This window comes from Anabrus simplex, chromosome 10 (assembly GCF_040414725.1).
Source record: "Anabrus simplex isolate iqAnaSimp1 chromosome 10, ASM4041472v1, whole genome shotgun sequence".
Lineage (NCBI taxonomy): Eukaryota > Metazoa > Arthropoda > Insecta > Orthoptera > Tettigoniidae > Anabrus > Anabrus simplex.
Window position 1 is genome coordinate 44,527,605 of NC_090274.1, and position 27,805 is coordinate 44,555,409.

General features: G+C 38.9%; 1 protein-coding gene across 6 annotated transcripts in view; it reads left to right on the forward strand.

The window, feature by feature from the left end:
* Positions 1 to 27,805, forward strand: part of LOC136882423 (beta-glucuronidase) — a 156,174-nt gene that overhangs the window by 29,551 nt on the left and 98,818 nt on the right. For all 6 annotated transcript variants that reach the window (XM_067155065.2, XM_067155067.2, XM_068229530.1 and 3 more), the window contains exons 3-6: positions 3,382 to 3,555; positions 12,009 to 12,184; positions 15,501 to 15,643; positions 26,237 to 26,439. In XM_067155065.2, coding sequence (XP_067011166.2) covers positions 3,382 to 3,555; positions 12,009 to 12,184; positions 15,501 to 15,643; positions 26,237 to 26,439 — 696 coding nt within the window. The remainder of the gene's footprint in view (positions 1 to 3,381; positions 3,556 to 12,008; positions 12,185 to 15,500; positions 15,644 to 26,236; positions 26,440 to 27,805) is intronic.

Genomic DNA, 27,805 nt, shown 5'->3' on the forward strand with positions numbered 1-27,805 from the left:
TATTGAAAAGGTGGAAACGTTTACGTTGTTATTATTATTACTTATATATTATCTCAGTAACTACGAGTGTAAGCTTGATAGTATATCATAAGCAGTTCTTGTGTGAAATAACATTCTCATATGGAAATGTGTGTGCCAATGAATTTTGTCAAAAGCCTGGAAAAGTACTGCATGTTCCAAATGAACCCCTTAAATAAAATTAATGAAAGTGAAAACATAATGTCAGTATTTTAAATGTTTCACAAGTTATTTGAGATGGACATCTTAGCTGAATAATCCCGTATATGTGAATAACTGTAGATAGGATGTACACCTATCTGAATACTAGAAGCGTGCATTAACTTGAGACGAGGCAAGATGTGCCTTGCTGCATATGCAACCACCAGTACGCATAAGTGGAACGTGTAATCTAATATTGCTGAGTTTGCTCCAATTCTTTCTACAGGGTAGTGATGTATCTAGAAAAATAAATTTCATTTTATGGGTCTGTATTGAACTTTGATTAAACCAAATAAAATAATAAGTGAGTTATTCCACCTTTTCAATACAAATTAAAGAGTGTTTATTAAATAAACATTTAATGGGACTAGTTTTGACTTATTTACAGGTCATCTGCAGCCATATCGTGTGTAGAACAAAGTTTTTGAAACACAGTTGTTTTAAAGATGGTCTTAAAACCTGTAAGTTTGACACTATGAAAAATTGTTTATAGAATTTCCTGAAAATACATTTGTTGTAAGAAATTAGTTCACTTAGCTGTAGGAATATACTAGAAGAAGAAGTCTTAAAATATTCTTCGTAGTATTCAAGAACGTAGATACAATTCAAAATTCAGTTTTGATGAGATGTGGAAATGGGCATATATGCATAGTGTTGTTGTGGTAGAGGAGAAGTCGTCTTATGATATTCTTCTTATCACTGCGAAGCGTAGATACACTTTAAAATCATTCATAATCTTGAAGAGAAGTAGAATTGAGCATATATGCTAAGTATTGCCTTAGTAAAATGTGAGTTGAACAAATATATTGCAGTGTGGATTTTTTTTTTTTTAATTTATAAACTAACGTACTTGGAAGCAAAAGACACGAAAAAAGAAAAATACTAAGTTTTAAAAGTTGAATAAATATATAGTTATAATGAAAGGTGTTATGAATGGAGGGGAAAAAACTTAATATATAATATGTCACATCTGTTGAAAATAACCTGCATCAACGACTTAGGTTGCATTTGCTGCATATGCAACTACTACTACTACTACTACTACTACTACTACTACTACTACTACTACTACTTGTGCAATTCTTGAACATTACACATTATGCATAAGTGGAGCGTGTAAGCTAAAATTCCTGAGTTTGCTCCATTTCTTTCAACAGGGTAGTGATGGGCAATGCTCTTGAGACCGATTCTGATAGTATATCATCAACAGTTCTCGTGTGGAGACTTAGGTTGCATTTCAGACATTGTCTTAAAGTTGTCTTGTGCAATTAGACACAATTACACATTGCACCATCATATATCAAAGTCATAGGTAATAAATTTCATATTAATCCATATTGGAGAGTAATATAGTGTTAAACAAAAGCTAAAGGTTTGCACCTATTCAATACTGTTTGTTGTAACCTTAAAAAAGTTACATATATTTGTTGAAACTAGTTTTGGTGTTACCAGAGACCATCATCAGTCAAAATCAAAGTTAAGGCAAGACATGAATAAAAAGAAAAAAAGAAAAATATATATATGAAGCAAGTATGAAATTCAAGACAAGTAAAGATTTTAAAACACTCATCACAATTTCATGTCTTGTGCAAGCTCTCAGCTTTCCTCCAATTGTAAGACTGCACCTCACAGAAGACCAACATTTCAACTCTTTCCCATCAATATCATTCTGTTCATAATTGTTTCAGCTGAGCTGAGTTCTAGAAGATTCCTCTAGTGCTGATATTTTAGTGTTTCACAAGCACTGGTCATATGGATATTGAATGTGGGGTCCGATAACAATGTACACATACAGTAGCCATCTGTTTCTGTACTTAGCCTACTCCTCATTCGTGTACTTACCGCTGCATATAATGCAGGAATGCATGTCCTTTATAATTATGTTATACTGCATCAAAAGAGACCTTGGCAGAAATGAAAGAAATGAACACCCTAGTCCCTTGTTGACACGTATTTAGAGAATGGAGAAGGCCCGTGGCTGGCTATTCACCTACTCGGCAAAAACAACATTCAGCTCTTACAATCACAGGAATAGAACCGTGAAAGCAATTTTTAACATTCAGATCTCTCTACCTGTAGGCCTATGACACGCTACTCACCACACAATGCGGGGACAACGCTCTCGAGAACACTCAAAATTTTTCACGAGAAACAGTGCCTGCGCTAGTCTCGAGAAATCTCGGAGATCCATCTCAGACTGCCCATCACTACACTATAGCCCTTCTCTGTGTCATTTCTACTGAAAATTTGTGAGTCTTAAGAAGGGTGTTAATATTATGAATATCATGAACAAGTGTAAAAAAAAAAAAGTATGTAAAAATTATGTATGTAAAAATTCTGTTTGGTGTCTTAATAAATATGGAAATGTTTTGAACTCATATAAATTATAAATTTGATGAAACTATATCTGCAAAAAATAATTTTAAGTCATATCCTTGTGATTCTATGGTAAGTCATTTTAGGACCTGAAGATGTTTCCATAAGAGACAAAACGTGTATTCCATAAAATAATTCATAATTAAATGTATTATATTAAAAGAGTATTGATTAGGTGGACCTTTCCACTTGACAGTCGTGTAATCTCGGCCGGTGTGAAAATCATAGTGCTTCCAATATACCTGTAGAATTTTGAGATGGACAGAAGCACTGGTATCCCTTTGTACAGATTCTAGGAGAGGAGCTGGAGAAAGGAGTTCATAGGCAGCAGAACTTTTCAAAATACCCTTGTATGGTTACCTTCTTGATCATTTTCTCCTTCCCCATCTTTATCATCCTCCCCAATAGATGTCTTGTTCAGTGGCAAAGGAAGCAAAACAAAACAAAACAAAACAAAACAAAAAAAATCCTCATCATCAGAAAGGACTGAAAAAAAAGATGTAACTTAATCAACAATCTCCTGAATTTGGAATCAAGGTCTAAAAACAAGAAACGAGAGAGGAAAGCAAAACATTACTTCAGCTAAGACCCACCATAACCTCACTACATCTAATTATCTCATATGTGTGATCCCAATGAGCACCTTGGGATGGTTGCTTCTTCATTCCCCATTAGCAGATAGACTGTGCTTACTTAACCTTGGATGTGGAATAGGTTTCTTATCAGTAAGTTACTCTCCTAAAGCACTCTTTCCTGCTCTAGGTAATATGACAATTTATTTTCCAGTGGATCTCTATGCCTGTGCCTTCAAGTTACAATGATGTGACTACAGATGCAGCAGTCCGAGATTTTGTGGGGTGGTCATGGTATCAGCGTACATTCTTCATTCCCCGAAGGTGGAAAATAGACGATCAACGAATATTTCTGAGATTTGGTAGTGTACACTATGTAGCCAAAGTGGTAAGTTAGATTTATTAGACTTATTAGACCTTGTAATTGTTTTCTTATTTATTCATTTATTATATCTTGATTAAAATAATAGTAACATTATTAAGTTCTAAAGGGAAGGAGTTAATAACTGCTGGTTATTTTATTTATAAAAGTTTATTAGAAGGCTAGTTTATGTTTGTTCTACATTCATCTTGTGTTACTTTGTACCGTAAATTTCACTGCATATGCGGTGGTGAATACTTATACTGTGCAATGCTTTTACAATGTTAAGAATAATGCATTATGTTTCTCTGTGGGATGTGTTAACTTCTGTGTATTGTTGTGAGTGTATTTCTCTGTTTTTCAGCACGTTGAGAACTTACAGGTCAGTAAGTTTGACATGCGTTGCTCATAAGCTTTGGGAAGGCATTCTTTCTGATTATATTTTCAGCACGTTGAGAACTTACAGGTCAGTAAGTTTGACATGCGTTGCTCATAAGCTTTGGGAAGGCATTCTTTCTGATTATATTAGACATGTTTGCGATTTTTTTTTCTTTTTGCTATTGGCTTTACGTCGCACCGACACAGTTAGGTCTTATGGCGACGATGGGACAGGAAAGGGCTAGGACTGGGAAGGAAGCAGCCGTGGCCTTAATTAAGGTACAGCCCCAGCATGTGAGGAGTCGCGCTGCGACGCCCGAGTGCGCAAATTACGCTTCACCCTGTATATATAAATGATATGAGTAAAGGAGTGGAATCAAAGGTAAGGCTTTTTGCAGATGATGTTATTCTGTATAGAGTAATAAATAAGTTACAAGATTGTGAGCAACTGCAAAACGACCTCGGTAATGTTGTGAGATGGACAGTAGGCAATGGTATGATGATAAACAGGGTGAAAAGTCAGGTTGTGAGTTTCACAAATAGGAAAAGTCCTCTCAGTTTTAATTACTGCATTGATGGGGTGAAAGTTCCTTTTGGGGATCATTGTAAGTATTTGGATGTTAATATAAGGAAAGATCTTCATTGGGGTGATCACATAAATGGGTTGCGAATAAAGGATACAGATCTCTGCACATGGTTATGAGGGTGTTTAGGGGTTGTAGTAAGGATGTAAAGTAGAGTGCATATAAGTCTCTGGTAGGACCCCAACTGGAGTGTGGTTCCCTACCAGGATAATTTGATTCAAGAAATGGAAATAATCCAAAGAAGAGCAGCTTGATTTGTTCTGGGTGATTTCAGACAAAAGAGTAGCGTTACAAAAATGTTGCAAAGTTAGGGCTGGGAAGAACTGGGAGAAAGAAGACGAGCTGCTCGACTAAGTGGTATGTGATATAAATGTTGATTCCCATAGGGAATCTGAACAATTTGTCCAGAATGAGTAAATTTATAATACCAATATAAATGGTCCGTTATTGGACATTATAAATTTTCTGGCTAACTCATTCCTGGTTGCCAGCGTTTCACCCCCGTGTGCTATGTTGGGCTCATCAGTTGGTACCTAGCACACCTACCAAGACGCTGGCTAGTGCATACCGTGGAGGCCACTGCGTAGGCTACTTGGAGCCACCGGCAGTGCCAATGCACAATGAGAGACTTTGTCTCATTACCAAAAATTGATGCCTGCTTGGTCATCAGATGATATAAATGTTCATTCCCATAGGGAATCTGAACAATTTATCCCAAATGAGTAAATTTATAATACCAATATAAATGGTCCATTATTGGATATTATAAATTTTCCAGCTAACTCATTCCTGGTTGCCAGCGTTTCGCCCCCGTGTGCTAGGTTGGGCTCATCAGTTGGTACCTAGCACACCTACCAAGACACCGGCTAGTGCATACCGTGGAGGCCACTGCGCAGGCTACTTTGAGCCAATAACGGACCATTTATATAGGTCTTATAAATTTACTCATTTGGGACTAATTGTTCAAATTCCCTATGGGAATCAACATTTATATCATCTGATGGCAAAGCAGGCATCAGTTTTTGGTAATGAGACAAAGTCTCTTATAGTGCATTGGCACTGCCGGTGTGGACATTATAAATTTTCCAGCTAACTCGTTCTTGGTTGCCAGCGTTTCGCCCCCGTGTGCTATTATATTGGTACTATAAGTGGTATGTTTCGAGCTGTCAGCGGAGAAATGGCGTGGAATGACATTAGTAGACAAATAAGTTTGAGTGGTGTCTTTAAAAGTAGAATAGATCACAATATGAAGGTAAAGTTGGAATTCAAGAGGACAAATTTGGGCAAATATTTATTTATAGGAAGGGGAGTTAGGGATTGGAATAACTTAGCAAGGGACATGTTCAATAAATTTCCAATCTCATTAAAAAAGAAAAGGCTAGGAAAACAACAGATAGGAAATCTGCCACCTGGGTGACTGCCCTAAATGGAGATCAATAGTGATTGATTGAACTTTTCTATTGGAAAATTGTAGTGCTTCAAGATATTAGAGTATGGTTGCACATTTTGAGGAGTTTCTGCATTTCAACCACTGTATGGTAGGCATTCTCAAGGTGATTCAGCTGGTTTGACTTTTCTTACATAGTGGAGGAATGCATGTTTTACTGCACAATCTGTAAATAGAACTGTAGTCACGCTGCTATTTAATCCTTTCCACTTGAATGTTGAGGTCTGCTCGTCATCCGCTTTCTACTTCAAAAAATGTATGTCGACGTGGGTTTTCTGATCACTTGAAAGCTCGAATGTCAAGCTATTTTGAGATGTGCCTATACAGAAAGGTAGCTGCACACGTGCTGATCCCCATAGTCAAACCTCGGAACTTCTAGGAGTAATATTCCTCCCAGTACAGCTAGATATTATCCAGTGGAGTGCAGCCCAACTCTCGTTATGTGGCAGTCTGGCTAGCATGATGTCAACGAGTAGATTGTATCCATTGCGAAAGGATAAAAGTACTTGTATTCCCGACAACAACATTGAGGACACAGTACTAAATAGTGACTGATTTTTCAGACAATTCTGAATTTAGTGGTTGGTGAATCTAGTGTTGAAAACTTCTAAGTGGCTGAAAGTGATGCTGATACACATGTTGCTCCAAGTGCTGCGTTATGGAAGAGCAGTTTGAGTGACAACGTTGGGCCCATTGAATATCCTTTCTTCAAACGAACTGGGTTACAAGATGGTAATCTACCAGTTAATGCAAGACCACTGTATTATTTTAGTTTGCTTTTTGACAAAAATGTTATTGAGGGTATAGCCAATGAAACTAATAAATGCGCTGAGGAGAAAATTCGTAAATTGATGCCTACAATGAATTCAGGGTCTACATTGAAGAAACGGACAAAGGTGATATTTACTGAAATGTTAGTACATCAAACTCTCCATTATCCGGGCTAATCAATGGACAAATTTGCATGGATAATAAGATTTTGTCCATTTTAATGCACAACAAAACTTTTAATAATACTAAATATACAGTACTGTTTGAAAATGTTATTTCCCATATTCCATTTCACTTTCTAAATCTCGTAAACCAACCTGATGGTGCACAAAGTAAACCTTCGAAGTCTAAGGCCCCCTTTTAAATTAAGAATTTCATTTTTAAGCCTGTATTGAACCGAGAATACTAATATTAATACTAATATTAGTATTGAAAAGGTGGATTTTAAAAAGGTTTGCCTTTTCAGTGCACATAGCACCCAAAATTGGTATCCCTTCTGATCTCTTCTGATGGAACCATTGTAACACTGCTGCATCTAAGTTATCATAAGTTGACTTATTCATACATTTTCGTTTTGACAAGCCTGCTTCACTGCTGCAATTTCTAGTGAATTCTAAGAGTTTGTCTGAAAGACCAATCCCATAATAATTCACCAACTTCTTTACTCATTCTCCTTTGTTGATAAACTTAACCGTAATAGGTATTTTTATTTGGTCATGTATTGATTTGTCTGAATCTATTAAAGAATCTATTTAAAACACTTTTATGTTGGGTCCACCTTGTCAATACACCTTATAATGATGGATGATTTTCCTGAAACATGTATGATTAAATAATTTTCAATCATTTCTGATCTATACACTTATGTGATCAGGGACATAACAGTTAATTTTACGCCATTTCTTTGCCTTTATAACAGGTTAATTCTAATTGGAATACTCAAGACGTTAACAATTAGATGACACATGGGCCTGTTGCTTAACTTCTTCAGTTTTAGGCTACTTCACTTCATGAGACTTTCTAAATTAGTTTTCATGGTTTTAAAGGCTCAAATACACTCTAATTACACAGTTTTCTTAATAGTTAAATGACATATTGCATACTCTACTTCATGACTTTGTCTGTCCAGATGAGCGTGGTATAGAGGTAGAGCATACAGCCTGCAACTCAACGCTGAGAGTTGGGCAGCAGCAGGAGGAGGAGGAGGTGGTGGTGGTGGCCTGTGTTTCAACATGGTGGGATTTCAATACTCCAAACCATTAACCCTTTCCACTCGCTGGTTGAGAAATTTTATTTTCAGCCCAGTCCTGTGCATTTTTAGCAATGTATGTTCAACTTATATATTGCTTAAGAACACATAAATACAATATAAACAATTTATTTATACACTTACCAGGTGTATGCATGAGTCTTTTCTGGTTTCACTAAGAGATGGTGCCAGCGAACAGTACGCAGTGGATGAATTTGACACATACGTCAGTTTGTTCTTCTGACATTAACCAAGGATTAGATTTCTGTTATTTACAAAAATTTTATTTCACACTGATGATGGGACAGGAAAGGGCTAGGAGTGGAAAGGAATTGGTCATGGCCTTGATTATGGTAGAGGCCCAGCATTTGCCTGGTGTGAAAATAGGAAACCACGCAAATCCATCTTCAGGACTGCTGTCATTGGAGTTCAAACGCAAACAGAACTGCAAGGAGGGAATTTGAAAGGAAGGTGGAAGGAATCCATATACAGGAAAACCAAGAAGAAAGTTATTTTAGTGAAGAAAGGTGTACTGCAGAGAGCACATGATTGGAACAAGTCAGTGGAAGAAGTGTGGTACAAGGACAGGACGAGATGGAGGGGGCTCATACACCATACATGGCCAACTGGAGATGGATGATAATGATGATGATGAATAGTTTAACATATTGTGAATGCAGTGTTATACTGATTTCTGTAATTATGGCTCTCACAACAGGGAAGAAATCAGGGCCCAATATTTCATGACTGGACACGGCACACTAAATTGTAACGTGCACTGAGTAGTGGTTTCTCTATAACATCAGGCCATTCAAACGGTAAACAAACAGAGTTGATTGTTGGTTGATGTAACCATCAAGGTGAATATGACTTTCATGTGAAAATCACGCGTTACAGAATAAATCTGGATCCTCATACGACATGGACAACACTTGACTGCACTACTGTAATTGGGCTTGCTCATTCCTTTTTTTTAGACACTGAGGAACTTGAATGTGGTATGCAAACCCACCTACATCTTTAGACATCCGCCAAACAGATCTATTGTTGAAACCAAGTTTCAGTGATGTTCGTTGTAGCAACTACCATGTTTGGTTTTATTGTTTCCATGGGCCTGTTAATGCTGCAACTTATCCAAGGACTGAATGTGGGATACGTGGCTAATAGTGCAGCTGATAGACATATGTCTAATGAATGAGGTATGGATGCAATATGATGAGGTACAAGCTCACTTCGCCTTGTCTGTGTATGAAAAATTTGAACAAACCTTTTCCAGGTCACTGGATTGACCGCGGTTTACCGACATCACCATCAATGTGGCCGCCATACGTCCAGACCTTACCACCCCGGGCAACTCATTGTGAGGTACCATCAAGGAACATGTGTCATCGTGCCACTACAACATCAACAACCAGTTACAGAGGACTGTGAAACAGTTACATAGGACACAGGACATGGAGGCATATTGCTTTATATACACGAATAAATCCTACCACTGAATAATTCCTGCAACCTAATTTTCGGACAGAAAACTTTGAAACAACTTGTTGCATTGTAATCTTCGAAATAAACCAATATCTGGTCTGCATTACAAGTTCACACAAGCAAGTACAAAATTTTCTGGTGCAAATCGATTTCAAATCTCTGGAAATTCACAATCTTTTGTTCATAAATGGCTGGAAGATAGCTGTGCATTGCTAGTTTCCCTACAAAAAGTGAAGTCATTTGGTTTAAAATAATGCATGAGCCTTCCACGGCTAACCTTAAAACCTGTAAAACTAGTTCCATAAATGATTAGATTTCTATTATTAGGGCAATGAACGATTGATATATTATGTTCTGACAGGTTTTTACAAAGACTGAGTGACTATGTTGAAAACTAATGTGACGTATCTGCATCCCGTTGCATCATACTGCATAACTCAATAAATGTTCATTGGCCTCCCATAATCACACGTAATTTACATTTTGAAGCTGCCTCAAATCTTTTGCTCCTGTTACCTTTTTTACCTGAGCATTTATAACTACAGTTAGCTTTTCTACCTTAGAATTTGTAACTTTATAAAGATTGTTATATGATGATCATGATCATGTTCATGAGAACCAGAACGCTTTGAAAGACTAGAGATAGGAAGTTGATATTCACATGACATGCGCATTAGTATGATCTGAAGAAATGATTAACATTTGAACCAAGTCGGCCATCAGGCTCAAGGACCACATCGATATCTCGGCGCACCACCACCGAGAGGTAAAATGTGCCTGCAGCTCTCGTTGTCGCTATAAACCGAAGGTAATGGATCAGAGTGACTTGAGCAGATGTGCAGGATGCCTCGCAGATGTATGCGAGAACCGTACCGACAAATGAGTGAGTTTGAAAGGGCATGAGAGAACATGATACATCCATCCGGGAAATCGCTGTTCATGTGGGACGAAGTGTGTTGGTAGTGCAATGGGTGTATGGAGAATGGTTCACAGAAGGCTGTAAAACATGACGGGATGGGTCTGGTCGCACCACCTGGACCACCCCCCGAGAAGATCCACACCTCATCCGAATGGCATTGCAGGACAGATCTGCGTCCTCCTCGGCTCTGCCGCAACAGTGGAACAAATTGTACACTATCAGTAGTGACAGTCCATCGCCATTTATTATGGTCTGGTTTACCGGCGCGTCGTCCACTTCTCCGCCTACCTTTGACTAATGTGCATAAACATGCTAGATTGCAATGGCATATGGAGCTACGTCACTGGGGACAGGAATGGCAGCAGATAGTGTTTTCGGATGAATCCAGGTTCTGTTTGCTTGAAAATGATGGCTGCATTTTGGTTCGCCGCAGACAGGGGAGAGGCATTACATTGACTGCATTCGCACAAGACATACAGCATCAACTCAAGGCCTTATGGTGTGGGGTGCTGTTGGGTACAACGACAGATCACAGTTGGTGCGTGTCCAGGGCACTGTGACCAGTTTGATCTATGTGAATGACATCCTGCGACCCGTAGCCATACCCTTTCTGCACGACACCTCAGACGCCATATTTCAGCAGGACAATGCGTGACCACATGTTGCTACATGAACAGGTGCCTTCTTGTTGTCACAGGATGTCAGACTGTTGCCCTGGCCCGACCGATCACTGGACTTGTCCTTACCTTACCTTACCTATGGCACCACGGCCCATTTTCAGGTCATGGCCTCCCCAGTTGCTCTCTGCCAAACTTGTCGATCTCGCGCAGCAACTCTCCAATTCCGAATCTTGAGGATGTGTGCTGCGTCCTGATGTACACCATCTTCCCATCTGTTACGTGGCCTTCTCACAGGCCTTCCTCCTCCAGTCTCCTAAGAATACCTTCTTTGGGATTCGGTGTTCTTCCATCCTAATTAGATGACCTGCCCATTTAAGTCTCTTCATTCGAATGGCATGCGAACGGGATGCCTCCCCATACAGGGAATATAGTTCATTGTTATATCTAATTATCCATTCCCCTTGTACGCATATGGGTCCATAAATTCTCCTCAGGATTTTCCTTTCGAAGGAATCTATCTTCTCCACGGCTTTCTTTAGGAGGGTCCATGTATCACTTCCATACATCACTAAACTGCGAATGAGGGTTTTGTATAGCATAACTTTTAGGGTCTGGTTTATATCTATACACCGGACTTGTCGCCAGTCGAAAATGTGTGGGACATGGTGAAATGATGGGTGCAGAGCTGTGACCCAATGCCAACCACCAAAGATGAATTCTGGAACCGGGTGAATGCAGCATGGATGGATATAGCCCAGGACGCCATCCGCACCTTATACGCATCAATGCCATTACGAATGGAACACGTTATCAGGGCACATGCTGAACCTAGGTGACTGAAATGCTAATTGTTTCTGCAGAACATACTAATGAACATGTCCTGTGAATATGAACTTCCTATCTCTAGTCTTTCAAGGTGTTCTGTTTTTTATGAACATGAGTGTATTTCAGTTCTTTTGTATTTTTGAAAACCTGATGAATTCAAGCATGTTTGAGAGGCTTGCTGTTTCTCTTTCTTTGATTGCAGTGGGTGAATGGTAAAGAAGCTGGTCAACACGTAGGTGGACATCTGCCATTTGTGTTCGATGTGACTAACCTGGTGGACTATAAAACACATAACTTGGTAACAGTTGCTCTTAACAACACACTGACAAGAGATACCATTCCTCAGGGCTATGTGCTCCACCCCAACGATACTGAAAAGTGAGTTTAGATTGCTTTCTGATATCTTCTATATACATAAATTTCCTGTGTCTGTCTGCCTTTCATGGCAATATTGAGAAAACGAGGACATTTCAACAGCCACCAGATATATCTCTTTTCTTCTTCTTCTGCTTCTGTTTTATGACCGCATAGGATCACTTTAGTCAGTCCGTTGTTCTTGTCTCTTTGAAGGGATTGTTCGGGGTTTGTAGTCCTCCCAGTACTTCTTCAGACACTCCGATCTTCGTGCCCTATGCTCGGTTGAAAATATGCATGTTGTTGGTTTGTTTCATGTAAGGGTAAAGCGGAGGTTTGTGTTCTTGAGTTTTGTATTCAATTTTATCTTATTTGTGGTGTCTTCTGTTGTTAAGGCCTATTTCCTTCAGATCCTCTCTCACTTCTCTGATCCATTTACATCGTGTTGTGGTATTTTTTGAGACGAGATTGTGTTGTACTAGTTGTTTCAGAAGTCTCGAATCCTGCATCCTCATGATATGCCCAAAGAATCCCAGTCTAGTCTTACGCATAGTATCTGTAATGGATTCTATCTCTTTGTACACGACTTTGTTAGGTATTAACCGCCACTGTTCATCTTTCTGGTATTTTTTGTTGATGCAGTAGTCCTTTCACTCCTCCTTTCAATTTTCTTAAGTCTGTCAGTCTTTGATTGTTTATTCAGGTGAAAAAAGTTTTTCTGCTGCACATGTAGCTTCCGGTTTTATAACTATGTTGTAGTGTTTTATTTTTGCACGTATTGATAGACATTTCTTTTTGTAGATATCCCATGTTAATTTTTGTGCTTTAGCTAATCTATTTGTTCTTGTTTGGAGTGAGATTTTTTAAAATTAGTTTATGTGTTATTACTTCTCCAAGATATTTAAATTGAGTTACTATTTTGATTTTATTACCAATTATGGTAATTTGTTTTAGTTGTGTTGGTTTTTGGGGTATAATTTCTGTTTTTACAAATTATATTTTGAGACTGATTTTGTTTGCAATGTTTTGAAGTTCTGTCTGGGTTTTTGCTTCTTTTATGTCAATTGCTAGTAATGCTAAATCCACGAACCTACTACGCTGGCGTAGCAGGAGGAAAGGTGATACTCCCACATGGCACGTCCCAGGTGGTGGATAGGGGGGTCCTAACCGGCTTGCCGGCAGACTTGAGGGAAATAAAATACCTCTCATGGACCAAACACACAACCCCCTATGGGTGGAGGATGCAGATGAAGAATACACCCACGGTATCCCCTGCCTGTTGTAAGAGGCGACTAAAAGGGGCGACCAAGGGATGATCAAATTAGAACCATGAGACTACTTGTGATTAGTACCACCACGCGGGGAACACCGTGGGTCGCTTTTACTTGTGCACAGTACCACTATGTTAGGTACCAAATAGGTTTGTGATTAATAGCAATAGAGTACGGTGCTGGCTTCAACAGTACCTGTGATTCGTACCCCTATATGAGCATCACCATGGGATGAGCGACACCATGGTTCTGCCTTGCCTATGCTTAGTACAATAAGAACAATATCATCCGCATATGCAAGGACTTTATATCTCCCCAATATGATGCCAGCAAGTACAAGAGCTAATTTCCTGATAATCTTCTCCAGTGCAATGTTGAATAGAAGAGGAGATAGTCTCAGACCAGTTTTATTCTGGAAGGAACTCGGTTTTCTGCCCTTGAGCAAAATACAGATAATAATAATAATAATAATAATAATAATAATAATAATAATAATAATAATAATAATAATAATAAGAATAAGAATAAGAATAAGAATACTCCTTTGGAAGAGTCTAGTGCAGGTCTTTTAAATTGAGACCTACAGGCAACCTGCACGTCTGTGAGGATGAGGCCCTCCCTATGATGAATTTTAATTTTTAAGATGGACATCCAGTCCCTAAGACAGAGGAATTAACCAATGAATGTTAAAATCCCCGACCTGGCCAAGATTCAAACTAGAATGATACCCATTAAGCCATGGGGCTGAAGAACTGGGGTTGATGAGGAGATAGCCAGATCCAGTGGTGCCCGTTTGCCATCAGACTAGAGAGAGTCTCTTGTCTGGATTACAGAGAACAGTGTTGAAACTACTTAAATACATCAACTGGCGCTTCCTCATCTCATCTCTTCTCACACTGATTTGTCATTGTGATTAACCTTTATGTGTCTCTATTCATGTTTCTGTTTGTATATATATGGCTTGATCTGGTACTTGATTTGTCCTTTACATGTATGAAAGTCGATCAAATATAAACGGGACTTTTGTTCCTGAATATCAACAGTTGGTAGAACTGGCCCTGCGCTTCTGCTGTGCTTAGGCGGGACCGTTAGGAATGGGGAGCGCGGGCTGTTAGATATTTTCCACCACTTTGTCAGTAATGTTCACGATGTCAGAGTAACAAGTGCACCCCTCCACTGTGCAAAGCATAATTATAAAATTTCTTGCTCGTGAAGGAGTTACAGCAGCGGAAATTTGCCAGAGGATGACTGCACAGTTCGGTGATCAAACACTGTCAAGGACGTGCGTGTGTAAAGAGTGGCAGAGGAAAGGGGAAGCAGCACCATTGAAAGCCAAGACTCAACTGTCAGCTGGCAAGGTTCTTGCAACTGGTTTTTCTGATCGGCGAGGCATTTTGCTGATTGATTTTTTGTATGAGCGATGCACAATCAATGCTGCTTACTACTGCAAGCTGTTGAACAAGGCGAGGGTTGCATATCTCCGCAAAAGACGAGACCAACCAATTCAATATTGCGCAGCCCCATACTGCTGCTCTGTCTCCAAGCTGCAGGAAATGCACTGGACTACACTTGACCATTCTACTTACAGACTGGACTTATTGCCCTGCGATCTCCATTTGTTTGGACCACTTAAAGAAGCTCTAGGAGGGCAACGATTTGAAGATGACGGGAGTGTGGAAGACTTCGTGCACAACTGGCTGGTGACACGACCCTGTTCTTTTTATGATGAGAGCATCAGAAAGCTGCCCATATGCTGGGAAAAATGCATTTCCAAAGCAGGAAACTGTGTGGAAAAACAAATTGTAATTGCCTTGTGTTTTTAATAAATTAATTTAAATAAAAAATAAAATCCTGTTTATATTTGATCCCCCCTCGTATCATCTAAAGTTGGAGATTTGTGACCAGCATTCATTCTTTCCTTTTCAGAAAACTGAATAATGAAAAGTATATTGTGGAGTCATATTTCAAGTTTTTAGAAGAGTCCACTTTTGTTTAAAACCTGTTCTTGACTTTCATTTCCAGTTGATTGTATCTGTGGTGATGATATTAGTTTGTGCTTCTGATTACAGGTATCCTCCAGGATATGTCATTAACAAATACAGCTTTGACTTCTTCAACTATGCAGGCATCCATCGACCTGTGTTCCTGTACACTACTCCCCAAAATTATATTGATGATATAACTGTTCTTACACATGTTGATGGAACTACTGGTAAGTTATGACCACAAGGTGGAAAGAATCTGATGTTTAAGTGATATATTATTGAAAGATAGAAACATGTAATTTATAGAGAAAAATGTATAGACATTTGCTGCCCAAGGTATTACCGACAATTTAGAATAGCTGTTCTCATCCATAGGTAATAGAGGAAGAAACACAAATAATCTCAATGTAGAGCAATTCAGATCAACATACAGGAACTATTCACTGGGACAGATTGACTCATTGACCACTGCAAATTGTAAAGTGATGTGCTTCTCTTATCTATGTACTATGGTTCTTTCTGAAGGCAGCACCTCTACCGATCACTATGTTTCAAATTACGAGTCACTCACCAAGTACAGTACTCTGAAAATGGTGTTGAGTACATAGTAGGAAATGTCATCCGTGAGGTAGGAAAGAAAATTAAATGCCACGACTGTCTGAAGGTTATGTTTGCTCAACATTCAGAAGAGAAAGAACAACTCATTGCCTAGAAAGATGTAAAATATAGCCTAGCCTCTTTATCCAGCTCATGATGATGTGAAATTGGCACGTGGCTGAAAAAGTATTCAGAAAAAAGTCACTGTCACAAAGATAACATAAATTTTTGTGTTAAAGTTACAGACTGAAGTTCTCTCGTCAGCTGCAGGGCAGTTGTTTTACAGTAATGATCATTTACTGCTACAGAGTTCAGTGAGGAAACCCGTTATGCCAGCATGACGAAAACTTCTCTTAAAGCATTATTTTAAATTAGACTGCACCACAGATACAGAGCTATTATGCAAGAACTGAAATGATAAACCATAAGGCAGATCGAAACAGACTTTTCAACGTATTAGGTCGTGTTACGTACATGTAGTACGTGTTGAAGAGATGTTAAGTACAGAACAAAAATGGGATCCCACTGGTGTCCGGCTGGCCATTTTTGTTCTGTACTTAACATCTCTTCAACACGTACTACATGTACGTAACACGACCTAATATGTTGAAAAGTCTGTTTCGATTACAATGCGGTCGTGAAAATTCAATATTCATAAGGCAGATGTTCACAAAAATTAATACTTTTCATGGAACAATGAAACAGATCTAAAATATGTATCGGTTCATGTGAATGAAAGAGCCGTTTCAAATCGAGAAATGTAACTATTAACAAATCAATATAAATTCAATTTGTTTACTGTAAATTTTATTTTCAGTCTATGTTATAAAAATGTTTAGGTAGAAAGGTTGCCTTTAAAATATATGATAATTCATTAAAGTCTTTACTGTAGTTGGTTGTTTAAATACACATCCTAATCTTGTACCGTAGGTCTTCACTCTTCCATATGTTGATAAATATTGAAGATGTATGAATATCTCCACATCTTTGTGATTAAACAATAATTGATCTTATCATTTTCAACAATAGATTTCTTCAAGAAAAGACAAACTTACATATCTATTTTGTTTCTTCTATTTTAAGTTACACTGTGTTACGATTCCGCAGGGAACCCCTGGTTAAGTAAAACATATATGCAACAATTAGTTATGCTTTCCATCCATTATTTTCATTATCAACTCCAATAATCTGTAACTGTTACACCTAATGAATAAGATCTCTGTGAAAATGTCTTGTTTTCCCGCTCTGTTCTGCACTCGCTTACGCAGCGTTCCACCTACTGAGGTACATTTAAGACAGGGCAGTCGCCGTTTCAACTTTCTTCAAAGATGGCAGTGTGATAGCCACTCTATGTATTATATTCTAGCTCGCTGGGACAAACACAACATGAGAAAAGGACCTAAGAGGGTAATAGAAGTATTGGCAAGGAACAAACAAGTGTCAAATCAAGTAATGTATAAAAAGATATATATTACTCAAAAGATAGAAACACAACAGGATAAACACGACAGGTATCATGTCTTGTGTCTATCCTGTTACTAGCTGTCGGACAGGTTGGCCATGTAGGAGGTTCAGGTAAGTGGAGAAAAGTAGTCTGATTCATGGCTGTGAGTTCACCTCCATAGTATAGATGTAATAGTTGAAATACTCTATTGGACCTGTGTGTCAAGTCAGTAGTTAACAGAATATGTGGTCCAGAAGAATGGTGAGATAAAATCGAAAGTTATCCAACTCCCCACCAATATTCTTTAAGGCTGTCTGACATGGCGAGGTATCTCTCCTAGATCCCAAGTCATGCTGACGTCTACTGAGAGCCTGCTTTGGGATTGATAGTACATTCAGGGATCAGGACCAGTAACCTTTCTACCACAGTAAAAATGTATGAGATATGGAAGATCAGAATTTAGTATTCCTCCTCTCTTTATTACAGAGGATTCTTTGGTAAGACTAACATTAACAACAGTAGAATGCAGGTAATAAATGAGAAATATAAAATCCTAAGTATTTCCATTAATATTCATTCTACGATAAAATTGTACCGCAGATAAGATTGGAAGTTTTGCAAAAAGTAACTTTTGTTATTTAGCATTTATCAATATTCATGTTATTCATGATGTAAATTTTTTTGGGATTATCCCATGTAATAAACTATATATGTTGAATATGTTGAAAAGTCTGTTTCGATTACAATGCGGTCGTGAAAATTCAATATTCATAAGGCAGATGTTCACAAAAATTAATACTTTTCATGGAACAATGAAACAGATCTAAAATATGTATCGGTTCATGTGAATGAAAGAGCCGTTTCAAATCGAGAAATGTAACTATTAACAAATCAATATAAATTCAATTTGTTTACTGTAAATTTTATTTTCAGTCTATGTTATAAAAATGTTTAGGTAGAAAGGTTGCCTTTAAAATATATGATAATTCATTAAAGTCTTTACTGTAGTTGGTTGTTTAAATACACATCCTAATCTTGTACCGTAGGTCTTCACTCTTCCATATGTTGATAAATATTGAAGATGTATGAATATCTCCACATCTTTGTGATTAAACAATAATTGATCTTATCATTTTCAACAATAGATTTCTTCAAGAAAAGACAAACTTACATATCTATTTTGTTTCTTCTATTTTAAGTTACACTGTGTTACGATTCCGCAGGGAACCCCTGGTTAAGTAAAACATATATGCAACAATTAGTTATGCTTTCCATCCATTATTTTCATTATCAACTCCAATAATCTGTAACTGTTACACCTAATGAATAAGATCTCTGTGAAAATGTCTTGTTTTCCCGCTCTGTTCTGCACTCGCTTACGCAGCGTTCCACCTACTGAGGTACATTTAAGACAGGGCAGTCTACATTTCAACTTTCTTCAAAGATGGCAGTGTGATAGCCACTCTATGTATTATATTCTAGCTCGCTGGGACAAACACAACATGAGAAAAGGACCTAAGAGGGTAATAGAAGTATTGGCAAGGAACAAACAAGTGTCAAATCAAGTAATGTATAAAAAGATATATATTACTCAAAAGATAGAAACACAACAGGATAAACACGACAGGTATCATGTCTTGTGTCTATCCTGTTACTAGCTGTCGGACAGGTTGGCCATGTAGGAGGTTCAGGTAAGTGGAGAAAAGTAGTCTGATTCATGGCTGTGAGTTCACCTCCATAGTATAGATGTAATAGTTGAAATACTCTATTGGACCTGTGTGTCAAGTCAGTAGTTAACAGAATATGTGGTCCAGAAGAATGGTGAGATAAAATCGAAAGTTATCCAACTCCCCACCAATATTCTTTAAGGCTGTCTGACATGGCGAGGTATCTCTCCTAGATCCCAAGTCATGCTGACGTCTACTGAGAGCCTGCTTTGGGATTGATAGTACATTCAGGGATCAGGACCAGTAACCTTTCTACCACAGTAAAAATGTATGAGATATGGAAGATCAGAATTTAGTATTCCTCCTCTCTTTATTACAGAGGATTCTTTGGTAAGACTAACATTAACAACAGTAGAATGCAGGTAATAAATGAGAAATATAAAATCCTAAGTATTTCCATTAATATTCATTCTACGATAAAATTGTACCGCAGATAAGATTGGAAGTTTTGCAAAAAGTAACTTTTGTTATTTAGCATTTATCAATATTCATGTTATTCATGATGTAAATTTTTTTGGGATTATCCCATGTAATAAACTATATAAAAACATTCAACATGTGTTTCAAACCCGGCGCATCAATGGTTGCTAAGAGAAAGCAACAAAGAACTTAATATGTTGGTTGTGTTTCCGTTTTCTGTTTTCTCCTGATGAAGAAAGGCAAGGTACCTTTTGAAACAAGCACTGAGTGTGTTTATATAGTTTATTACATGGCACAGTTCCAAAAATGTTACATCATAAATAGTTACACAGCCGTGAAAGTCTAAATGATGATGTTCATATTGCTATCATTCTGTATATGACTTGACAATGATGGGTCATAAGGATAATTACTTTAGAATAAATTGAACAGGCATATCATGGGTTGACAGAATACGTAACACTGAAGTACTCCAATGCCTGAACAAAAAGCTAGAACTTATGCACAACATCAAAAAGAAGAAACTGAGTACTTTGGCCACATCATTCAAAATGATAAATATAGACTCCTTCAGCTTACCATACAAGGTAGAATTGAAAGGAGAAGTAGGCGAAGAAGGAGAATATCTTGGCTATGGAATCTACGAGAATGGTATGGGCTCAGTACCCTCACTCTCGAGTTGCTGAAAACAAGAACCAGATCGCCCTGATGACAGCCGACATCCAATGCGGATATGGTACAAGAAGGAGAAGAAGAACAGGCAAAGACTGCATTCAAGAGAATAAGTAAAATCTTTAATAGGAACTTTAATATTAATCCCTGTCTCCATTTACTTCATTGTTATGTATTATTTGCCTTACTGTACTATACGGCGCTGAGAACTGGATCAAAACAGATCCTACTGAATGCATGATTCGAAGCAGTGCATCGATTCATTCAAGTGTCTGAGTGCATCGATTCACAGGAACTGCGAGCTCACGGCACACGATTCAGCTTACTTCCGGCAGACAGTGCTGAGTGGCGCACTCACTGGACATTGATGGGGAGCCAAGTTTCCGCTGCAGCGAGACAGTGCATCATGGCACATCGAAAGAATTGTGAACGAGCACGGCTCAGTGAGACACAAGATACACACGGCTCCTTATCGGTTCACTGGACAATGGCGGAGAGCCAAGCTTCCACTGCAGCGAGACATACAGAGAGCCATAACACACTAAAAGAATCGTGAACGAGCACAGCCCAGGAGACACAAGATACACACGGCTCCTTATCAGCACACTGGACACTGGCGGAGAGCCGAGCTTCCACTGCAGCGAGACATACATGAGCCATGGCACACCTAAGAATCGTACGCAGTCCCGGATGAGTGAGACACACACACAGTTCATTATCGGTACACTGGACATTATACCAATATTAATGGTCCGTTATTGGACATTATAAATTTTCCAGCTAACTCATTCCTGGTTGCCAGCGTTTCGCCGTCGCGTGCTAGGCTGGGCTCATCAGTTGGTACCTAGCACACCTACCAAGACGCTGGCTAGTGCATACCGTGGAGGCCACTGCGTAGGCTAATTGTAGCCACCGGCAGTGCCAATGCACTATGAGAGACTTTGTCTCATTATCAAAAATTGATGCCTGCCTGGCCATCAGATGATATAGATGTTGATTCCCATAGGGAATCTGAAATATTTGTTCCGAATGAGTAAATTTATAATACCAATATTAATGGTCCGTTATTGGACATTATAAATTTTCCAGCTAACTCATTCCTGGTTGCCAGCGCTTCGTCCTCGCGTGCTAGGCTGGGCTCATCAGTTGGTACGTAGCACACCTACCAAGACGCTATGTCACATTGGACATTGGCGGGGAGCCGAACTTCCTGTGAAGCAATACATACAGAGCCATGGTACACTGAAAGAATTGTATGCGATAATGGACTCTCGAGCTCAGCTCATTTGAAAATAATACCCACTAGCATTCACTGTTCTCTTCTTACAGGGAGGTTTAAATAATAGATGGATTTATTTGCAGTGTTAAAAAGGTAGTCAAAACATAATTCTGAAGTAGCTAGTAAGTAGGTAGGCTATTAGGTTATATTATTTATTAGTTTAATGAATCTTAGTATTATAACTTAGTTGACATTTGACAAACTCGACTCTAGCCTGCCCTATGACTATGAGTCATGCTCATGACCACTCAAAAGTACCTATTTTATATTGGGAAGAACGGCTCAGTATTCTCTCAGTTCATATGTCACATCATTGCACAGGACTTCAATCATATGTGGACAGTAAGTGAGCCGACTGAAACAATAACTTAACCAACAGTATGTTCAATCAGAAAACCAGCGGGCTACTGTACATCTTGGGTAGCCTATACAAAATATGACATTTTAAAAAAATCATCAGCTGATAGAAAAATACATATTTTCAAAAATGACTGAGCGAGTTGGACGTGCCGTTAGTATCGTGTAGCTATGCACTTGCATTCGGGGGATGGTGGGTTCGAATCCCACCGTCGGCAGCCGTTAAGATGGTTTTCCGTAGTTTTGGGACTGTAACTTAATTAAGGCCATGGTTGCTACCTTCCTAATCCTAGACCTTTCCCATGCTGCGTCGCCGGAAACCTTCGATGTATTAGTGACTAGCATTTTTTTCCTAAGAGATGAGTTCATAGTATGAAGACCAGATGGCAGCAGCGAGCACTGAATGCTGTTGCTGCTGTCTTACCAGTGCATACTACACAGATGCAGTAGGAGCAGTGACTAATGTGTCGTGAATCTGATCACTGTGTCGATTCAGTAACGTGAATGGAATCAAATTAATCAATTCAGTAAAATGAATCGAATGTCCCATCACTATAACAGAGTATGCCAGCAAGAAATTTCAATCCTTCAAGATGTGGTTCTGCAACCGGCTGTGCAGAATATCACAGGTTGATAGAACATGTACAATGAAGTACTTCAACATCTGAACAAACACCTAGAGGTGATGCTCAACATCAAAAAGAAGAGACTCGAGTACTTCACCATATAATTTCAAATGATAAGTACAGACTCCTTTACCTTATCTTACAAGGTAAGATTGAAGGAGGGAGAAGCAGGCGAATATCTTCCGTACTGAACCTACGAAAATAGTATGGACTCAGTACCCCCACTCTTTTCCTGCTTGATGTGAGCTCGCATCCAGGAGGTAGTGGGTTCGAACCCCACTGTCGGCAGCCCTGAAGATGGCTTTCTGTGGTTTCCCATTTTCACACCAGGCAAATGCTGGGCCTGTACCTTAATTAAGGCCACGGCCGCTTCCTTTCCATTCCTAGCCCTTTCCCGTCCCATCGTCGCCATAAGACCTATCTGTGTCGGTGCGACGTAAAAACAAATAGCTTTTCCTGCTTGCTAAGAACAAGAACCAGATTGCCCTGACGACAGCCGACATCCAATGAGAATATGGTACAAGAAGCTTGCTGATGCTTGTTGTTTTAAGGGGCCTAACATCGAAGGACATAGGCCCAGTACAAGAAGAAGATAGGGCCAGTATTATTGGAGATATTTGAGAATTAAATTTTACATCTTCCCCTAAAATTATTTGTAGTCTAAATTGAAATGGACATCAGAAAGATTCTCAGGAATTATTTGGTTCACCTATTGAACAGGTCAGAAACAGATCAGAGAACGAAAGAACCAGCTGTTGAAATCTAGACAGAGGAACCTCCCACTTGGGCAGAAACATAAGCAGCACTTTAGATGCCACAAGGGTAAAGACCAACATGATTAAAGCAGCAGAAGTCCAGGGGTTACAGATGCAATGTAGGGTGCTCAGTGGAGTGAGGATGACAGGATACCTGCTAATTGGAACAAGTGTGTCATTATCCCTCTGCTCCAACTCTTGGGGAATAGCGCTCCTTTCTCATGTGTTCAAAATTCTCAAGATGATCTTAGAGAACAGATTGTGAGTCATCTTGGAGTCTTACGGGCCTTGCTCTGGAGAGCTACCTCAGGGGCTCACAATTTGTAACTTAGGACCTATTAGCTTTAAGAGCTGAAATTTCAGGAACTGACGTAACTAGGCAAGATGACTGCTATATACAGTACATTATTCTTATGAGGCTAACTTAGAGGCTCACAACTTGTAACTTCGAGTTCAATTCCTTGGCTAACCCTAATCTCATAGGCTCTTCTTAGCTAACCTCGCAGACTGGAGTTCAACTCCTTGGAGCCACAGTTAGAAAAGGAAAAGAATGGCCAGGTCCACAACAGACCTAATCTTCAATGTCCAAATGTTAATGGAGATATATTGGGAGAAAGGCAAAGATCTGTCCATGGTTTTCCTGGATAATGAGAAGGCATATGACAGCACTGCAAGAGAGAAGAAATGGGACTGCCTGTGAAAAAGAAATGTGGCAGAGAAACTGGTGAGGAAAGTTCAGATGCTGTATGAGCATAAGCTGACAGACATTCCTTCTGGTTCTAGATCAAAAGTGGAGTCTGGCAAGGCAGTGCACTATCCCCATTATTGTTTATCACCATCACGGATGAAATTAATGCAATGGCTTCTGCTGATGACATCATGATCTGGGGACAAACTGAGGAACAAGTACAACTGAGACTCAGTGAATTGAAGGTTAAGTCCAGGAATTCAGTCTTACAGTAAGTGAAGCCAAAACAGTAGTGATGGCAATAAACAGAGGATGACCAGCGAACATCATATTAAGAAACTATCCACTGGAAAGTGTGGAAAACTTTGCATACCTTAGCAGTGTAATTTCTTGAGATGCACTAGCCACAAAGGAAGTGGCAAATAGAGTGCAGAAGAACTCTCACTTTTGCCAGCAAGAAAGAACACTCCTCTGGGACCCCAAAGTACCAACAAAAAGAAAAAAAAGCTGGTGAAGTTCAGTCAGTACTTCATACCGATCTTAACCTATGGTATCGAAACTTGCACCCTCACTAACGAGGACTCATTAAGGTTACAGGCATCTGAAATGAAGTTCCAGAGATCCACAATTCAAGAAAGAAAATAAAATTGGACAAGTTCAAGAATGATGTGGAGAGAAAAAAAGCTGGAATTGAGTCATCATTGTTAGATTGGGTTGATTTGTTCAGATCAAGGTGGCTTGGGCATGTAATGAGGATGGAGCCTACAAGGACAGCTTTTGTTACGTATTTGGCAGGGAAAATGAATGGTGGAAAGACCAAGAACCCAATGGCAGACCTTGCAGATTGGAGAAGGACATCTCAGTAAGAAAGCAGAAGAGGCTCAGCAACAGTACCCAAGAAACTGGAAATGTAAAAAAATTAAGATGATGATTGATATGTCTTCTCCTGTAACTTTACTGTAAATACTGATTTCTATTAAATTCTGTACAGCCATTTTCTCATGACACACATACAGTATAACCCCGATTTTGTGTGACCTTGATTTAACGTAAACCCGCATTTAACAGAAGAAATTTCCAAGTCCCAAAAATTATTAAATAAGAGCAAAGTGCAATTTTATATTTGATTTAACGTAATTCACAATAGGGCAAAACCCGCATTTAGCATTAAGGAAATGTTAAAATTCTCAAATATTTAATTCTATTGGTTTGGTTATGGGACATTACGAACTTATAAAAAAGATGTCATAAGCTTGCTAAGGATGATTCCAGGCAGAAGAGGAATTTAGAGCGCAGGCATTTCCTTCTTATTTTGAACATGACCGATATGAAAACAAAAACAAATTACAGACAAAACTCTTATTTAATTTGTATATGTGTGTTCCTGTTGATGTTCCTATCTTTCTTAGTATGACTTGAAAAATTTGCATGAACTATTTCTTTTGAATAAATTAATTCTGGTACCATTTATCACTAATTGTTGCAGATTTGTTCCATCACATTTTAAAAGAAACAGTTGAAAGTATATAAACTGACCCTAATAGAATAAGCTGAAATGGTATTTGTTATTGCACATTTTCAATAGCCTGGACATTACAGGAGTTTAGAATGCAATAGGAAGAAGCAGGCAAAGCTTGTTGTTTTACGTGACAGTTAAGAGACATCCAGTTTTACACGGAAACCAAACTACAAGGATGCAACTATTCTTGGCTAGGAAGATTCTGTTTGTTTGTTTTTGTTTTGTTTTTTTTGCTAGGGGCTTAACGTCGCACCGACACAGATAGGTCTTATGGCGACGATGGGATAGGAAAGGCCTAGGAGTTGGAAGGAATCGGCCGTGGCCTTAATTAAGGTACAGCCCCAGCATTTGCCTGGTGTGAAAATGGGAAACCACGGAAAACCATCTTCAGGGCTGCCGATAGTGGAATTCGAACCTACTATCTCCCGGATGCAAGCTCACAGCCGCGCGCCTCTACACGCACGGCCAACTCGCCCGGTGATTCTGGTTTTAGTGTCAAAGGCATTTTTAATTTAAAACTCATTCCTCCTCAGAAATTTTGGTGAAGTGCCTCTGACAATAATTCAAAGAAGGTTAGAAGGTTAATGTCAGATGAACAAACCGAAGTATGTGTCAAATTCATATGCTGCGTACTGTCGAAACCATATCTCGCATGTTCTAATCGATGGTGCTTGTTCATCATACTTTTCTACCAGCAAACGATGACTTTCCACACCCTTTTTCTTTTGATTGATAGGTATAGTTGAATATAAAGTGAGCTTCAGTATTGGCAGAAATGACATCGCCACGCAAGTAGATTGTTACGTGACCCTCCTGGATCAGGATGGAGCTACTGTGGCCAAAAATGCTGGCTGTCAAGATGAACTGCGTGTCCAGAATCCAACTTTGTGGTGGCCTATTTATATGAATGAGACAGCAGGATATCTCTACACATTCCAGGTTTGTTCCTTAAACCATGTTAACTGGTTAACATCTGTTGTTGATTACTGTTTTAACTCATTCCAGTCTGAGTGCGAACATAGCCCATCACAAGATACAAACTTAATTATTCATCTATATTGACAGTTGATAATAAATCTTATATAATACGTAGTATGTTTCGTTGGAGAGAAGGCATGGAATGACACTAGTAGGCAAATAAGCTTGAGCACAGCTTTTAAAAGTAGGAAAGATCATAATATGAAGATAAAGTTGGAATTCAAGTGGACAAAATGAGGGCAAATATTCATTTATAGGGTGATGAGTAAGGGATTGGAATAAATTATCAAGGGTGATGTTCGATAACTTTCCAAGTTCTTTGAAAACGTTTAGGTAAAAGGTAAGGAAACAATTGATAGGGAATCTGCCACCTGGGTGACAGCCCTAAATGCAGATCATTGATGACATGATGATGATGATTGAGAATCTAACAGCTAGCCTCACCAAGCTCCACATATACCAGTTGTATGCATAAATTTTTACCGGTTTTTGTGGTAAAGAAAACACTTAATTTTCAAGGGAAATTCATTTTTTATTTATTCAAAATTTTGGCCATCGGCTTCTAGACACTTCGCCCATCTTTCAGGTAAGTTATGACTACCATGCCAGAAAAACTGCTGGTCTTTTGCAGCAAACCATTCGTCGAGCCATTTTCCAACTTCCTTGAAATTGCTGAAGTGCTGCTCTGCAAGCGTGTGCTCCATTGATGTAAAGAAGTGATAGACAGATGGCGCCAGGTCGGGGAAGAACGGCAAGGTGCAGAAGGATGTCCCGTCCAAACAATTTCAAGGTGTCTTTCACTGGTTTTGCTGTGTGAGACGGCGCATTGTTGCGTAACAAAATCACTTTGCCATGTATTCTGGCCATTCCGGTTTTCTTTCGATCAATGTGTGATTTTAATGAATCGTTTGTTGGCGATAGTGTTGTGCATTAACGGTTTCACCGAGCTTCAAGAGTTCATAATACACAATATCGCTCTGGTCCCACCAGACGCAAAGCATGGTCTTGTTGACAAAGCAATTTAGCCTTGGTGTTGAAGGACCAACTTCGCCAGGTGACAGCCACAATTTTCTCCACTTACGGTTTTCAAAATAAATAAATTTTTCATCACCCATCACAATTTGGTACAGAAATGATATTTTTTTCATGGCGTCGAAGCAGCATTTCGCAAGTGACTATGCAGTTTTCCATTTGCCGTTCATGCAAATCATGTGGGACTCATTTACCAAGTTTATTAATCTTCCTCGTTGCTCATAAATGTCTGCTGATTGTTTCTTGTGACACATTTAATGCTTGTGCCAGTTGCTGTTGAGTTTGAGTCCAGAAT